General features: G+C 39.0%; 1 protein-coding gene across 1 annotated transcript; it reads right to left on the bottom strand.

The window, feature by feature from the left end:
* Window positions 1–50: 50 nt before the first annotated feature.
* LOC137277848 (cubilin-like) lies at window positions 51–18,287 on the bottom strand. Its single transcript, XM_067809812.1, has 20 exons — window positions 18,171–18,287; window positions 16,484–16,562; window positions 14,997–15,115; window positions 14,240–14,389; window positions 13,127–13,202; window positions 12,300–12,448; window positions 11,169–11,306; window positions 9,815–9,896; window positions 9,404–9,525; window positions 8,023–8,190; window positions 7,769–7,868; window positions 7,314–7,441; window positions 6,838–6,990; window positions 6,049–6,121; window positions 5,012–5,148; window positions 4,314–4,475; window positions 3,216–3,294; window positions 2,604–2,725; window positions 1,037–1,198; window positions 51–672 (listed from the first exon to the last, which is right to left on the bottom strand). The coding sequence occupies exons 1-20, from the start codon at window positions 18,235–18,237 to the stop codon at window positions 533–535; spliced, it is 2,406 nt and encodes an 801-aa protein (XP_067665913.1). The 5' UTR covers window positions 18,238–18,287; the 3' UTR covers window positions 51–532.
* Between the last annotated feature and the right edge of the window lie 737 nt (window positions 18,288–19,024).

Genomic DNA, 19,024 nt, shown 5'->3' on the forward strand with positions numbered 1-19,024 from the left:
TTAACTGGCCAGTATCACCATAGCTTGCTGCTCAACAACAAACAAATAGAGCCATTTCAGTGTTTTCATTCAGTCAAATATCAATATAACACACACACACATACAGAGAGAGAGAGAGAGAGAGAGAGAGAGAGAGAGAGAGCAATGAATATCACAAGAATAAGCAGATACGATCACATATCCCCTGGTATTTTGGAGGCATTCCTTTGATCGAAAGAACGGCATAGCGTGTATAGTTCAAAGTTCCGACTCTTGTATTCCAGGCTCTGAAATTACTTGCGCCTCCGTCTTGATCTTGGCCTTTATGGTCACCACCATCTGAATATTCTACAATCATCGAAATCCTCTATAAAACATATGGAGATCTGGTGGAATAATGCAACACCAGAACTCCGATCGACAAATGAACTAAGCAGTCTTTAATCTGCCCAATGGGCTAATCGGTGTCTGTGCCTCAAAGTGTTTTTGTTTGGTAACAGCGCTAAGGCCGTGATTTATAATCCTGATTATTTGCTTGACAACCATTCCGTAGTCAGGACACAGTCGTGCTGTTCTTGCCACTTGTTCGTCTTTTCTTAGCAGCTCCACAGATTCCACCTAGTATAGCACTAATAACACCAAGCACTGCCACACAACCTCCTACAATTATCCCGGTTTGGTCTGTCGAAGAAGCTGTGCAAGCAAACAAAAGTTCATTCAATATATTTGTCACTATAACGGAACTTTACCTCAGTGTGTTTCATTAGTGCATACATTATCGGTTCACATTCAAACAGATGACATTAGCGTAATAATATATAGAAAAACATACAAAATTTCATTTCGGAGACTAAACTTAAGTAGAACATGGGCCATGGGTCACCGGATACTGATGATGTGAATTTTGTTAGTACAACAGATTGTGAACGTAATGGAAATGGTACCTCCTTGTCACTCCAAAATAATTATGTACTTTTATCTTAATGAGTGAGCGATTTGGGTCCTTACATTTAGGTTCCCTGCACTTGCAGTTTACCATTTGGTCATTGCAACTTACCATTAATTCCCCCGTACTTGACGGTGTACTTGATAATGAATCCTCTGTCGACCACGTGAGAATTCGACTTGAATTTCAGGAACATTAATGATCCTGAACTGGTTTTATTTGGCTTAGTTCCTCCACACCAACGCCCAAGAGAGGTAGATTTGGAATCAGAGCCTACAGACATAAATTCATTGTTTTGTCCACATGATTTCATGAATACGTTTTTGATAAAGACATTCAAGATTCCAATGAATTGCCATCTTCATGAACAAATCCCTTTTATCCCTTCTGATTATGATCTACGAATAAGAGATGGAGAGTACACATGCCCATAAGCAATCCTAACGCAAATATTTACGAGAATCAAAGTCAAGTTTCAGCTCCGACAAAAATGAATCAACGACAGAAGTCCATTGTCATCTTCAAACCAGTTATCTTTATAAGGCACCCATCTCTTGTAAGACGAACGAACGCCCTACCACCGAACACCTCCGTAGGTGGTGGACCATCGTGGATCACTTCGGTTTGACATGCCTATTACGTGTACACCCAAAACTATCCCTCTTCGACAAGAATGCAATCAATTACGCGCTGTACAATATAGTCCGTTTTGCGAAAAAGGCGGACCGATGAATTGCAATCCAACTCGAAAACTAATAACATAAAATGAAACGCTGATCATATACTTTGTGAGGTTGTTGCAGACTTTTTGTCCCCAAAATATAAAAGTTGTTTAACAGTCTGTCATTAAAATATTAGCCCAGTTCACTGTTTGTTACGAAGGAAAGTAACGATGGTGAACCTCCATTTTGTAAAGGTGGTTCAAATAAACATCTAAACAAGTCAACGATTACCTTAGCTTAGGGCACTCCCCAACACTTTAGAATAATTCGTTTCCTCCTAAGAGGGTACGTAAGTCCCCAAACATTCAAAGTACATTAAAACTTTCCACTGTTTTTAATCGTAGCATATGTGTATTTTAAATGTTTTGGCTAGATGTGTCTAACTTGCTAACAGCTGACAGGATGATGTAAATCCAGCTAGGGTCCATGTAGGAAGCAAATCTACTGTAAGTCCCCATGGTCCATAGTATGGTGATCTACTTTCAGTTGTTGGCGATCAATAGCTCATTTTTATACTGCTTTAAACTCAAGTTTTAGAGACAGATGGTAATTTTACTTATACATTACTGTGATATGCTTGTTGGTTTTACTGTCCTTTGTTGACAGATTTTTATAATTTACGTGTATGTCCGGTGGATTTACAACATGTTTTAGTCACGAAATGACTGAAATATTGCCGATGTGACTTTAAATTTTAACTCACTCACTCATTTAATATTCGTTGTTCAGTGCAATGAGCCACAATCATAGAAAAAGATAACTTATCAGCCACATTACGATATCGTATATGTAATCGATCGATACTTGGATAACTAAGATAATTCACACCTACAGCAAGTATTACTTGCTCGATATTTTTCCGACTACGTCGACGATGAGACGTCAAAGACCTGTCTCAGACATCAGTGCAATGGATAAAAATACAAGCTGGTGTGTATATGCAATTAGAACATTACCATCGAAAGCTTCCACATAGTCATTTTGACAGCCAACAGAGCTCTCTAGTTGCGAGTAGGTAACGTTGATCTCGACCCGATAGTATTCACCTGCATCGATCTTCCAGGTGCGTTCAATGTTGCTTCAATTAAAAAATCACTTATCTCAATTGTTTAAAGAAGCTTTGATTTTGTCAAACTGATACAAAGACTCATCAAGACATACTGTTACCCAGTTTCATAAGATTATATTTATGTTACAAAGAAGTGCGTTCCGGACACGAAATGATCTTGAATCATGATCCAGTTTAAATCACCTTTTAAGGGTACGTTCCTTTCCTGGAACATCTAGAATTTATATTTCTATCGACAAATTTAGAATGTATTGTCATAGATTTATAAACAACATACTAAGTTGTGAGAAAGCAAATCTAGACAAAACATGTAAAGGTAAAATGCAGTTACTATAATCGTTTTTAAGGAATTCAGACTGGGAATTACATGAAAAGGATTTTCGAGAGAAACTTTTAAACAAACGTGATTAACACATGATATGAGCGAGTTTCAGCTCTTTACTTGTTATAGTGTTATGCTTGGTTTACATACTCCACCTACACTTACATGACCACTTACCTCGGATAATTAAATGGATAATTTGGGGATGCAATATATTTAGCAGTATAACTGGCTGAAAGACTCGTCACCCGTGAAGCTGAAACAACGAAAATTTTCAAGTTCTCTAAAGAATTCAGATGTTTAAACGATCTCTGTTTAACAATTAATGGGGCCGTAAGGCTTTGTGTTCATTGAAACTGTAAAATATTTGCGTGTGTCACAATTTGACAGATCGCTCTAAATTAGCAGAATTAAGTCAAAATGAGTTGGATTTCGTGTCATGACACTCATAAGTATACTTGCATTCATTTACAACCTGAAAAACATGGGGAAATATGTATTTTGAGTGAAAGTAAATATTTGGGCCAAAATGTTTTCCTCCCATGGACGAGTGTTTTTAAAATCGCTCTCCATCAGCGGAATTAAGTCAAAATGAGTTGAAATTTCTGTCGTGATAATCATAAATGTACCTTCATTCATTTACATCCTACAAAACATCTGAAAAGATAAGTTGGGAGTAAAAGGAATATTCTCGCGGATAGTCAAAAAACATTTGGCCCATGGGCGAGATCTATTAAACTCGTTCTAAGTTAACGGAATTAATTCGAAATAAGTTGAATTTCGTGTCACGACACTAATAAATATACTTTCACATATTTAGAAACTGCAAAACAGGGGAAAAGCGTGTATTTTCAGTGAAAGTATGTTTCACCCATGGGCTCGATTTTCTAAAATCGCTGTCAGTTAGCGGACGGAGTCAAGTCCCAACGGGCTGAAATTTGTGTCATGATACTTATTAACATTTTTTCATTCATTTACAACCTCCAAAACATTCATTCAAAACGAAATTAAACATTCTCGCCGATGGGCGAGCGAGTTAAAATTTTGAGTTTACGAAAAAACAATGTTTCATTTTTTCATCCTTAGCACATATTCATAACAGCTGCATGTTTATTTTTGGCAAATCTCTTGTGAAATCAACAGTGCAGAGAGTTTCTGGACTTTTGTGAGTCCAGAATTAAATTGTGACGTGTTCAATCCTTTTACCTGGGGTTGAAACCCCAGTTTTCATCCACTCACTCACCCATACTCACTCACTCATTCAAATTGACGTACCACCAAAGTGTCCTGCCTTGAGAATCAGTTGTATTCCTCTGTATTTGTTCTCTATCCCGGAGTGGAACCATGCGGTGATGGTATGTCCCGAATTGATGAAGCCATCGCTATACTGGCCGCACCACTTCCCGATGCTTGTTGAACTCATGTTGCTAAAACTGCCTGTAGGTACTTATATGGGTCATACATACATTTGGAAAATATAGGTGTAAATACAAATGACAAGTTTGCGCATATAGTATTTTAAATTGCTTGTCAGTTTGTTTAATACGTGGATATTCCCTAGTAGTCACAACTTGAACACGTGTACATAAACGTTTTGTTATTAGAAAAATACAAAACAAATTGTAAAGTTAATCTAACAACATAATGTTAAGGTCACACCTAACAATCGTCATGTTTGTGCAATGGTGCCGCATTCAGTGACGTCCTACGTAGATGTCGGTGACCTATAGCTGACGGAGTCTTGATCTGGCCAACCAGTATACGTACTGTCGTGTTCTTTTTGTGGGCTATATTATATGCCGTCGGGATAGAATGTCTCTCAAGCGAGGATGCAAGCAAACAATTGGATACCTTATGTCGAATTGTATGAATTGCTGGTAGTTGGGCACCAAGTCTATCGCAGAATTCCTAGAGGTGTACAATACTTAGGCAAGGGCGGCACTGCATTCAGCAGAATCTCAAAGTAAACTTACCATTGTAAAATTCCACATAATCCGAGTTACATGTATTGGGTGGAGGCATTGGTTTAACATTCGGATTTAAATTTGTCATGTTGACGTAGATGGTCATGCTGGTGGGTGCATGTATTGTCCAGCGGCAATCTTGCGAACTGGAATTTAGACAACCATTCATCAATGCATCATCAGTGTTCCATGCCCATTATAGAATACTTTTATTATTATTGGATATTGATAAAACGCACATATCCAGGAAACTAGTGCTTGCTCACGGCGCGGACGTATTGTCTATCTTGTTGGTACATGATTATCCTTCAGTTATCATTTAGCTTTCCTCGTTTTAATGGCGAAAATTATTTCTACTATTGTTCACACCTTTTCGGTTTTGTACCTTGTTCATTATGCAGACTTACTTAACTGAATATGGATCTGTCCCTACTATGGTTATCAACTTTCAGCTTTAGGCGATCTATATAGCCCATTGTTATACTGTCGTGTCCGAATCTGAAATCCTACTTTAGAGATAGATGCTAGTAATACTTCAAACGTACTGTGACATACGTTTTGGCTTTACTGTCCTTCTTTGACAGTTTTTTTTTATAATTTACATGTATGTTTGGTGGATTAACAACTTGTTGTAGTCACGATATGGCTGAAATATTTCACCTCACTAACTCACTCAGTGAATATGGATCTCAAGTGTATATTATGGAGCTATGCTCCCGAGGAGTAGCTTGGCCACTAAGGTGATTAACCTTGAAGTTGGAAAGACTCCCTTATTTGTCATACAAACGAACACAAAACCTTACAACTGAACAGTCGACACTGGAATTAAAAATGACATTTCTGATAAGAGATTCAAACTCCAGTACAGTACACTGCCTTATTTTGACTTGTGGATACGTGTCAATGTTTGTTCGGATGATTAACTAGCGTCTGCGTCTGTTTGCGATAAGTGACTCTTGTGAGGCACCTTTTGGCACCTAAAGATTCTGCTTGATAGCATTTTATGAACGCATAATTAGTGGTGAGGTATTTTAATTCTTCCTTACTTTTGATACGGCCCTGTCAAGGTTCTTGCAACACCCGTCGTAATATTTACTGTCCCTCCACATCTGTACGTCTCTGAAAGAGCGTCATGAACAATTTTACATTTTAACTGCATCACTATGATTACAGTCGGATTATGTCAGTGTGCACATAACAAACGGGATGATGATTGAAAGGGGAACTACGTCTCCGAAGGTTAGATATGATTAACCTTTGACCTAGAGAAACTTTTAGCTGTTTTCGAAGGTCAGATATGATTAACCTTTGACCTTGAGAAACTTTTAGCTGTTTTCGAAGGTCAGATATGATTAACCTTTGACCTTGAGAAACTTTTAGCTATTTTTGAAGGTCAGATATGATTAACCTTTGCCCCTGAGAAACTTTTAGCTGTTTTCGAAGGTCAGATATGATTAACCTTTGACCTTGTTTTATGTAATGAATTGCTTTCACGCAGAAACAGCTTAAATGAGTTGAATTAGAATGGGTATAACTGTACTGTGTTTGGCGAATGGGGGATACTGTATTGTGTTTGGCGAATGGGGGGCGTAAACCGGTGTCTTTTAGACATAAACTATAGCCGTTAAATTTGCGGCTATATAACCACCGATATAGTGCCCAGTTCGTCAAACACAAAACAGTTTTTTTCTTAATTATACTGTTCTGGATGCAATGATATCAATTTGAGTATGGGAATACATGGGTCATGTTGATATCCATATCATTAATTGTAACAAGAAAAACATTATTCTGTGTCTACAGTGTGTATGTGAATGCAAGGTATGTCATATTACCATCAGTAGTGAAATACTTGAGTCTGAAGCCTTTCAGTTCAGGTGAATAGTATCTTATTTTATACTCAATGGTCATAGCTGATCCAGTACTCTGCAGAGTTGCTTTTGAATCGCCACACCAGGAGAAAATCGTGTCATTAAAGATGGAAGGTCCTGGAAAAGTATGGCAGAAAATCTGAGAAATGTCATTACGAGAATAGGTCAAGACAAATGTTTAAATCAATGCTGTGTTGATTATCTGTAGGAGTTGCTTGCAATTTCAAAAAAGAAATGAATTTGACAGGTGGGTATGAACGTACATGACAGGGAAGATAGGTGACTTGATAGCCGCTCCCGCAGCGGTATGAACTCATGCTGCTGATTTCTTGGAGGAAGTTGGTTACATGACATTATCTAACAGCACAAGAATCACGTTAACGCAATCAAACAATTCTCTTTGACGAACTACTTCGAGTCTTGTGACAGCAGTTACCTACCGTTGTAAAACGTGACGATGTAATCACAGCGGACGTACTCAAAAGTCGGAGCGTCCCAGTCAATTACGACGATGCGAACCATCATTTTAGGGTCAGACGCCCTCAGTTTCCAAATACACGTCGTTTCGCTAAAACAAGGAGTAAGTAAGGGTCACAGACGTCTGCTCAAAATGGCGTTGCTGATAGATTTGCATAATCACAGATTCGAGGACAAGATTCTTTTTGGTGGTGGCTTCAGGGACACGACCCGAAATATCTGGGCCTTGGAATGTTTCCAGACCAAATACATTTTGGTGCATTCACCTACCGTGCTTTTCATATTTCCAGTGAGATGAAAGTCGATGCCTTCTACCACAATACCGTAAACGTTTTCAGACCAGTGAAAAACAACTTCAAAGAACTGGCTATTTTAAAAGCATTCGAACACATATTGATTACACTATGCGTGGACTTACTATATAGGCATAACTGGATATTCGGGGGAAGAAAAGACTTTCGGATCTGCCGTTGCATTGCGAAATTGTGCCCCACAGTTGTCTGATTGGTGTGGTATAACTGAAACATAGGCGGATTTCTTCCTTTTAGTACGATTTGTGGATACTGACTCTGACTTTGATAAGATTATATCAGGAAATTTATTTCTTTCAACTATCATAGCTTCAGAACAACGCATAAAAGGTCTCACTTCAAGTGATCAGTTTGTACATACCTTTCCGTGAAGTTTGAGACACACGGAATCTGAAAACCATGCCTTTGGTATCACGGGTGGATTTGAACCGCAATTCCAAAGAGAGTCCGTTCGAATAGTAGGGGCCAATCGGAGAAATCGATGAATTTCCACAAATCTTCCCAGCAAGGTAATCACTTACTATGTGTCCTAGGGTCAAGGAATTCATAATGGAAATACAACGCTTTAATCATATGAAAACAAGAATACAGGGTAATCCCAAGTAAGACTGTTTCTATGGTAATAATGACAACAAACATCCTACACGTGACACAAGCAACGCTATACCCTGTATGAATATTCAGTCAGTAAACTCCGGTAATATCGAAATCAGTTGGACCTGAAATGTTGTGCCAATATACAGTCACTGGCCGGGACAACAAAGTTCGTTATAAGCCTTGGCCTAGATTTCCGAGGCCCTCTCAGCGCTATGTGAGTGAGTTAGTGAGTTTAGTTTAACGCCGCTCTCAGCCATATTCCAGCTTTATGGCGGCGGTATGTAAACAATCGGTTCTGGACCAGACACTCCTGTGATCAACAACATGAGCATCGATCTGCGCAATAGGGAACCGATGACATGTGTCAACCAAGTCAGCGAGCCTCCCGTTAGTCGCCTCTTACGAAAAGCACAGTAGCCGTTTAAGGCAAGCGTGGGTTGCTGAAGGAATATTCTACCCCGGGACTTTCACGGGCGACATAGCTATAAGATAGGCGTAAGGTAATGTTAATGTATGGTACTTATGACTATCTCAGCGCTAAGAGAGTTTCGAAAATCTAGCCCCTGGTTTATTGCACATACTGAAAGACAAAAGGTCGAGTAAAAGAGACAAATACTGGACATGAACGTTTATTCAAAACGACTGTGTCATAAAACCGTGGTCAAAGTGCCTCTCAAACTGGAGATGTGTAGACGGAATGAGCGTTATCATACGGTTGACATTTGACAGAAGACTCGCTTTGTCGGTTGCTTAATAAGTGCATGCCCGTGGGATGATTGTTACTTGCAGAACTCCTTAAGTGAGTGAGTGATAATCACCCCCCCCCCCCCCCCCCCCAGGAAACAAACGTGGAGGAATACTATTAATCAAAGCGGGGCACATTAGTGGTATGTGAATTTGCAATGCCATGAGTGAGTGAGTTGTCCCCTTTCTGTCTTAGTTTATCTATCTTTCAGTAGATAGAAAATAAGTAGATGTGACATCTTATTGTCCCCCTACTCTTTTTAATAATACAAGCCTTTTATTATCAAGGATCGATAATCAATAATTCAATCCTTGTTCATATATTATAACGTTCTCAGGAATAACTGTATGATATAGTATAAAGGGTATAATAAAGAGGGCAAAGCCCGCACATTGCATACCTGCAATAAGGTGAACCGAATCATTATCACATTGCGGGTAGGTGCCCTCTATATCAGCAGTGAGGACGTCAAGTCTCATGTTTAAGCTCCTGCCGTACAAGTTTATATGGCATGTCCGGTTGCTGAATAAACAAACTTTCAAACTTGAAATACACACACTATGATAGGCAGTCGCTGAACAGATGAATAACTGAGTATGTTGGGTTAAATGCTGATGTGGAATTTAAGTGTTAAATAGCTGAGCGTTTCACTAAGTTTCACAACAACTGGTCACAAAAAACCACCCTGACGGTACTATGAGCAAGTATTTATTTCAAAACATTTCCGTCATCGGGGATTAACCCTCTTTGACTCTAACAAACTGATGCGGCACCGTCAGCAGTGAAGGTACGCTCCCATGCTTGAACCTACCTGTTGTAGGAATTAGGGTATCTAGGTGATAGGATATAGATGGGTGTGTTATATATCATATGTTCCCTGTCGCAGTCGCCCTCTGAAACAACAAGGACAGAAGAAAAGATTTATGGATGTCATCCTCTTTATTGGAGTGTACGCTTGCTTCTTCACAACTTGAATGACTGGGAATATCAGGAAGAATATATGCCCTTCAAAGGGCAGGTTCTCACAACAATGGTAGCCACTTCCTTCAATTAGTATGTAGGAATTCAAACTGAATGAAACTAACAGATGCCAAATCTAATTGTGTAATGGTGGTGATGCATAAGGCATAAGAAGCATCCTCTTGGAAGCAGACGCACATCCCAGGCAAGCTGAGATCCTGAGAATATTGGTTCGAGTGTCACACACATTACAGTTGAATTATGTTTGTATTGTCAGCACCAGTGGTATATGCTTAAACGACTTCTATCACTCTGGACTTTCACCGAATTCCACTCTACAATTATCATGTAACCTTTGAAACCAGTTGTTATAATGTATTACCTTCACGGTGTTTAAACAAAATCAGTTGATTCAAAATACGACAAATGGCTGTTACATGGATCATTTAAATAGTGGAAGATGTCATGTATTTTGTATTTGTTATACAGTGTACCTACGTGAAATTTGTATATCATTTCAACCTTTTGCTGACACAGGGAGCGCTGTCTTCAGTAAATATACTCACAAGCTACGTTTGACAAACATTAAATTAAACATCAGTTACTTTAAAAATTGTCTTGAAATAATTGCCTTTCATCTGTGTTCCGAAAGTTATAAAACATTTCAGCGGTATAACTCAAATCAGTCTATACTACCCATCAAAGGTTTAGAATCACTGGTGTAAGTGTGGCCAATTACTTCTGTGAACAGTTCCAAACTAGGTTTTGCAAAATATTCCACACTGGTTTAAGCTACTGAGGTACTGTTTACGCATGACCTTATGCATAATTATGTCACGTTGAAAAGAATGTTATCACGAGTTCAGTAAATGATGAAAATCAATGAAAATTGGCAAATAAAGCAATTGTTTACATGTCAGAGACTTTCAAATACTTTCCAGCACTTTTGTGCATCATCCTCGTGCTAGGCATCTGCATAATTACACACACACACACACACACACACACACACACACACACAAACACACATACATATCTATATATCTATCTATATATCTATACGTGTATGAGTGTTTTAAGTGAGTATATACTTTTAATGGTAACTACGTTATTTGCTTAATTTATACTATGTTATTTAGTTGTTATTGCATACACGTAAGGAGTAATCGATACAGAAAATATGACTAACATCTAGTTCAATATACCTGGTCTTGAAGAATACTGTACTTGAAAACCGATGCTGGTTGTATTCACATCTGTTGTAAGCACCAGCAGCAGCGAATTCTTTGAACTGTAGAAATTAGGCATCTGTGTTGAACAGAATTGGCCGAGGAATTGGTCGGCTGAAAATAATATGAGTTGCTATGGTTATTCATCATGCGTCCACTTTTAATTTATACAACCTTGAAACCCAAACAGAACATCGGACACATTTTCTTGTGATTATAGCATTTTGTTCAGGACACATTTATTTTTATATATCTTTTATACATATGATTCTTCTTTATGTTTTACCTTCGTTACCATTACAAAACAATCAGTGCCTGTCGGTCATTTGTACCAGCTCTTGACCAAGCTTTTGTTGATGTTTGAATGTTACGTTTTTATGAAGATGCATTCGTGTGATTTCTTCTCTGATCTGTTTATGGAATTTAAGTCTGTATTCTATGTTTCATGTGCATGTATTTACCTCTTATAACGTAAAACGATTTCTTTCGGGACAAAAAGGTAGTATCATTTAATGGATACATATTGATACATTTGTTCATGTTGTTTTTCTTTGCATCAGTACGTTATTCTATGAATGTACACGGCGACGAATGCAGCAGTTGAGCGGGATCACATTCGTTTAAAGGACGGTCAGTCCACTGGAGTTGATTTGGAACTCTTGCTAAACATGCTAATGTTCTGTATTCCCTGTATAATAGGGAAGCATTGTTTCGTTCGGAGTGAGGAAATATCGTTACTCGTTGCTCTATCATGGTTAGAGTAACTGTACAGTAGAGATAATTAGCATGAAACATCTATATAGATCTAATCGTTCTCCGTCCATCAATCCTCTCATTCACCCATCCATGTTAATGCGACGATGAAGATGATAATTATTCTTTGTTGCCTTTTGTGAAACGTCTCAGTGCTACTGGCCAGCCCTGCCACGCCACCATACGTATGTACTTAATTAAATCAAACAGTACAACGATATCAAGAATATCCAGATCGTCTGCTCATAGGCGCTTTGTTTTCCCTCGATCACTGCATGTCAGTCTCAAACGGCACAATTATCAATCTTAACTCCCAGGGGAGTTTACAACACTGACATTGCTGTATTACAGTACCTTCAGTTGTGTTTCCGTTGTACACTCGGACGACATCATGAGTGCAGGACTGTGACGAAGACCCATAGTAGTAGAATATCCTCTTCGATTTCACTTGAACTGTATGATTTTCGTTTTCCGATGCGATAATCCACTTGCAGTTTAGATTCCTTAAAAGAACGCTAAAAGATGACACGGTGTGGAATCATCTCCCCCAAATCGTCTTTGCCATATCCACTATTTGAATAAATTATAGTATCAGTTCGTTGCGGAAAAGGTATAACTGCCTGCAGTTCTCCTTTTCCTTTTTGTATCACATGGATTGGGCAACTTATTCCCATATTCGTCGTATTTTGGCTTATTATTGATTTGCTCGTAACGTTGAGAGCAATGAAATCCATTTCGTGTGCCATGTCAAACGATTGGCGATTGAAATATGGGCTTTTAAAGAGTGTTGTACCATGGAAAAGAAGTTTGCTTGTCTGTAAAATGTTGCCAAATGTCGGTTTATCAACACCGAGAGCTGCGGTGTGGTGAATGAGGGAGTTTTCCACTGCACATATCGTCTAACTGTCGTTGTTTGAAATATTTCGTTTTCATAAAACGTTTTCATTATGCTTTCACATCTAATGATCTTTGCAAAAATATTCCAAAATTTCATATTTGCACCATACAATTGAGATGTGGTTTTGGTGAGGTAAATATGTTGGCGTAAACGGGCCATAGACGTGGCAAAGGGATGGCAGTTAAGAATTATTGAAAGCTCTTGACAAGATTCATATAATGAATTGAGGTCGTTACCCGAGTCTTATTTAGCTTATGTTTTTATTAAATTGTTTGTGCCATACCTATACGAGACGTAAGGAACCCCGGGTATGGTGAAATTTGTCATCTGCAGGGTTGCTTTAAGCTTTCCACCGCATCCTGAAAAAGTCAGACTGAGTTGAGTTGATGAAATGAGAATGTGAAAGAGCAGATACGTTGACATTTCGAAATCTGCAATTAAATGATTCAGCCAAGAATATGTATCAACTATAAAGGCAAGATCGGTTCGATCTACCTTGAACGATGTCTCAAGCGATGTCTCGGACCGCTAAAACTAGAATGGTGTGCAGATGAGACGCGATAAGGATAACAATTTTGCAAGGTCAGTCACCGACACCGACAGGGACTCACTACTGCACTGATACACCCTCAGTTTACATTAGTCCCGCTGAGGTTTGGGTTAAAATATGAAACCGTGCCCATTCCGTATTTACTGGAATCCAAAGAAGTTTATAAATCCACTCAAAGAAAGATTTATTGCTAGCTCCTGCAAATCAATGATTTACAATAATCATTAAAACAATTACACTGACGTCCAGAAAAAGAGCGACTTTTCCACTTTCTATACCGCTATCGAACAACCACATCCCTTGATCCAAACTGGACAAATTCAAACTTAGTGGCCACAGTAACATATCTATGACAAGGTCGATAACTCCGCCCAATAGTAAACTTGCCTAGATGTCGAGCACCATCTCTGCATACCGAACCTGTGGTTCAGTGGACACCAAAGGACTGGGCTGCAGGCATTCGAACATGTTCTCTTTTTAAGGCCTCAGAAAAGTTTCAAAGACATATAAGAGTAGACATTTGCTTGATATTTCTGAGATTAAGGAAATTATTTAAGTCCGATGCAATTTCCGACTTTGACAAACCATTACGTTTCCATCACGATGTGTTGGCGAAAAGAACATGGTTACCTATCATCATTATTTCGTACTGAATCATGTTCATAGTATTTTCGGAATCGCATAGTCGTCTCGACTCTTGGGTATTGAAAGCGATTTTGAAGCTTTTATTTCATCTGCTTTTAAGAAGGCCCGCTTTCACGACTGATCACGTGATCACGCAGTTGTGGTCGAAGCGGTGTTTTTGACAGGTTAAGAGCTTGCTTTATTTCATTCTCTTACACTCACTTTCAGTACTATTGGCTGTGAGATCAAATCTAGTTCCATGAGATGGGGCACTGGATGTAAACTGTATGTACATGGTGTTTCCGCTGCTGACAATACCGCCACGATCCGTCCCACACAGTTGTAACAATAGTTCACTGGAATTATCTGAACCTGGGCAGGAAATGATGTTAACGTTATCATTTATAAACAATGATCCAGTATCATACACATTCCTTTCCAGTTTTAACTATATAAATGGAAAACATAGCCTTCCCTATATCTATTCGTCGCTGGGACAAAATTCATTACCTATCTAACGCATGGTTTCCTTTACATAATGTCAATTGCTGAATTAAATTTTTAATTTGAAAACATTGTGTATGCTTCTGCGTTATTGAATGTACATAACTATATAGTTCGTGTCTATTTTCATCCTGCTGCCATCAATAAATATTCTGTTTGTCCAGTCATATTTTTCTGCTGTACCTTGTATTGTAAAAAGGGCTTAAACTGTTCACGCAACATGTCAAGAGACATCAGCCGATCATTATCTTCACTTATCCCGTGAAAGCTTTTGCCATTGATTCTTCTGTTGTGATACTGATGCAATATTGCTAAGGAGGAATAAAGTCTCAAGTCCAAGGGGTTGTTGAACAAAACAAAAATCAGCGCTAACACTACCTTAAATTTATGTAAAGGTGTGCGAGTTACGGTGACCATAGCGCTAAGATCGATTTGCCATGCGTCACTCACGAAATAATACGGTAATCCTACTCACCATCATAGAAGGACAGACTGCCATGTTGACAATCACTGGACTCGAACTGTGCAGCATATAATACGCCTACAAGATGATCTGATGAAGATGCATTTATCCTCCATCCGCAGGACCGAGTACTGTAAAGAGAAAGCGAAGGAAAACATGATTGTCCGGTTCCATAATGAAGAGAATTCATAGGTTTTGATGAACATTAATTCAGTACCTACAACTGATGTTTTAGACGCAACATAAGTTTGCTCATGTCTTAATGTGATATTATAAACGTGCATGTTATGGGGATTATTCTTATAACAACTGTTCAGTTGGTTTGCTTATTCCCCATACGAATGAAAGTGACAACCAAAGTATTTGGAAAATATTACATGAAAGCGAGTCATTCTGATTTGTTGAAAGCTGAAAGATAGAACAACACATTGTTGTCAACCAGTGAGAGCGAAGAGCGATGCCCTGGTTGGGCGCTGTGGAGGGAGAAGGCCCCAAGAAAAACATGGTTATTAGGTCATTCAAAGAGATTAGGATAGGTTATTCATAGAGCAAAATAAAAACTAAATAACATGAACTGTTTCACAATTTTTAGCAAGCAATGAACACAAAAAGTTATGTTCATTACATTCAAATCAATATCGAACCACATGACATCTTAAACACGAATTATGTATGAAATTGTCACCGAGAGGAAAAACCCAAAAACTCATAGCAGAGATAATTTTAAAATTAAACATATGACATATATTTGTCAGTGGTGGACCCGGGAAGAGGGGGGGGGGGGCACAGCCACCCCTTTTTTCCAAGGTCAAGTCCTGATTCTCAATCAAGAATGATAAGAATGACAAATGACAAAAGTGCAACCTCCCCTTTTCAAAACGCTCGATCGGCCATGTTTGTTACTGATTTGTAAGTAAGTTATCTTTGAGATATACAGATTTAGAACATAATGCGTGATTTAAGGGAGGAAATACGTGAGTGCGTGACACTGAGGTCTCATTACCTGAGTCTCATGTGAGTGCGTGACACTGAGGTCTCATGACCTGAGTCTCATGTATAGTGAGGAGTGTGGTCCTGTGTACAAAGCTCAGGTCACGAATCAGGTAAGCACCATCGAGCTCGGACAGTCCTTGGATGGGTGACCGTATTTGGCAGCTTGACTCCTGACAGTTTCTAGGATAGTTTCTAGTCCTGTCCCACAGCGAAGCACATAACACATGTGGTCTCTCCTTACGCAAGTGAGTTTGTTCAAAACTGCCTCTGTTCACCCAGCGGAAAATGGGTACCCGGTGGAATAAGTCATGTAACCACTGACATTCTAGTGCCTAGCAGGCAGCTCGGGTCAATAATAATAATCAGATTGTTTGGGCGCCTCGAGCATGCATTGTGTATGAGAGTAATGCGCATGATAAATGGACTATTATGTAGTGTGTCATAGTCTCACGAATGATGCTCCATTTGTTTTATATTATACACCACAATCGTGCTTGTGTGTTTACCTGTTGTACAAAGAAGGGTATCCTGGAGACTTTATACTTGTCGTCAGATTGGAAAGCTGAATGTCCTTTCCGCAAGCGTCTGCAATAAAGGAATAATCACTACCAGAACAAGGACTAGACACAATCGAAATGGTGGGGTTTTACACACCTTCCCCCAACACATGGCAGTATCTTTCTTCACTTATTGATCTATCCATACTGGCTGGTTCAACTGGCTCTCTTATTTACATAAGAGAGCCAGTTGAACCCGCCAGTTATGTTTCATAATCACCATCATTCATAAAAGTTTTGTATTGGCAACAACGTGGACTCAGCACGTTTAACTCCCTTTCATGGAGAATAATATCAGGGGCTAAGGTCTAGAAAACTGAGTATTAAGGTAAAATCCATTATGATTTATTTGCTAAGATAAAGAGGGACCTTGAATTTTCCATGTCAAGATCAGGGCAGAACAACTGATATGTACATGATATATCAATTCATCTCTATGTCGTCCTGCACCATGTGTCCCCGTGTATTTGTAACTCGGGGCCACTAGTTAGGCATGGCACATCACAATTTGATTACCACTTGAATGTGTGATTGTATATGACAACGTTGGAATTCTGCCTATTATCTGATTATATTGTGTCGATGTCGTCAAACGTTTACTGTGAAGTACGTCGTTTGTCTCTACAAAGTCAATAAAATAGTCAAGCGGGAAAACTGAGAAAAGGACCAAAGTTTGTAAACGGGGTGAATCTGGACTTTGAATCCACCACTGGTTGATCTGAGAATGTTTAGGGCGCACGTCGCTGCAGATCGAATCGCCTTTCAATCTAAACTCGACAGTCCTTTTTATAGATAAAACATACCGTGAGAGAGAGATTCTTATGTTAAAGAAGGTGCGCATATGCTGAGGTCAGTCGTGGTGATGTTAACTCAAGCTGTTGAGCAGAAATATTTTTTTCTATACAGCTAAGATGGAAAGAAATGCCATTAAAACGCTCATATGCTATCAGACATGTACGAGCCACTGTAAATGTCCCCGAATTGTTTGACAACAGCCGATATAACGCTCATTGTTAGGTGACGGCATAAGGAGCTCGGTATGTCCAACGGCTTGTTTCAGCTTGGATTCAATATTGACAATATTTCTGATTCACATTCTTCATCTGTACTTGTTTCCAGTTCCGATGCCATTATCCACTTTCTTGCCGGTTCCCATCGAACAGTTGTACCATAAATTACAACATGCAGAAATGAAAACATCGACTGGATCTCTAACGATGTTGATTTTTGAAAAAAAAATGGCGGCAGGTAGTATGGGCGGAGGCCAAGGTCGAATGTCGTTACGCTCATTGGTGAAGTCACCTGTTTTGTTGTATGACATTCCATGTTTGTAAAATGTGGGTCAGTGGGGGCCGTTTGTTGTTAGCGGTAAATGCTTCAAACCCTACCGTTGTGTGTTCAAATGATAATGCCTGAAAAATAGCGTTACCCTTATATTATTCTGCTATGTCAGGTTTGTGTTGTCAATGAATTTGAACGAATAATACCAATATCCAACGACAGTATACAAAGTCAAATCCAGTTTACCAACATATCATTAATTACATGGCACAACAGTGAAATTATGTTATCCAACAAATACACTGTTCCCTGTTTTTGAAGAGAATGGTTCAGCCGTCAAAATACATATATCTACCTGTATTTGTGGCTCGGAGAAGGATCAAGACACCCACAAGCACACCTGCAACCGTGAACAGCGCCATGTCTGAAAGCCTAATGCAGTTATAGACAGTGTTACTCAGTAAGCGAATACTGTGGTATCTAATCTCGCCCGTGCTTTTGATATGCTATTTTAGATGTGTTTGCGCGATATGTTCATGTACCGAAAGCAGAAACAGAAACGTTAGACAATGATAGTACGATTTAAGCTGCAGTTCAGCTAACAACCGAATGCCAACTTCATCGCAACAACATAGCTGTGGTCTACCTTACGGATATTACCTCGATAAATATATATTACAATTGTGTGTTTAGTATCTTCCACAGTATAAATCTGTGTTTGTTTGTTTGTTTGTTTGTGTGTGTGTGTGTGTGTGTGTGTGTGTGTGTGTGTGTGTGTGTGTGTTTCTAACCGTTTGCTCGTATGTGTAGCAATGGGATTCTAGGGTGTGTGCATTTTGAGGATGTGTATGTGCTTTTTTGTACATCCCTTCAGTGTATTGCTGACGCACGAAATGTAACATTATGTCGGTTCAAATCCAACCTGTCTTTGGTTTTGTCTTTTAACACTCAAGAAATGCAAAGAATATCATGAAACTAACACGAAATACAAAGTAAAATACTGCAACATATTATGGTGTGATGTCAGCATATTATGCTTCCAATAGATGACATGAGGTGAAAAATAACGTGTCAAATTCATGACAACACATTATCTCCTGTGTGCGCCCTAGTTATGCCCTGCATAGCTTTCATAATGAAATAATTGGAATCCCACATTGCGAATAACGGAGCTGTTGAGTTAAGAAATTCTTCTGTTACCATGGGCGA

The sequence above is a fragment of the Haliotis asinina genome, chromosome 3 (genome assembly GCF_037392515.1).
Source record: "Haliotis asinina isolate JCU_RB_2024 chromosome 3, JCU_Hal_asi_v2, whole genome shotgun sequence".
In the NCBI taxonomy this organism is placed as follows: domain Eukaryota; kingdom Metazoa; phylum Mollusca; class Gastropoda; order Lepetellida; family Haliotidae; genus Haliotis; species Haliotis asinina.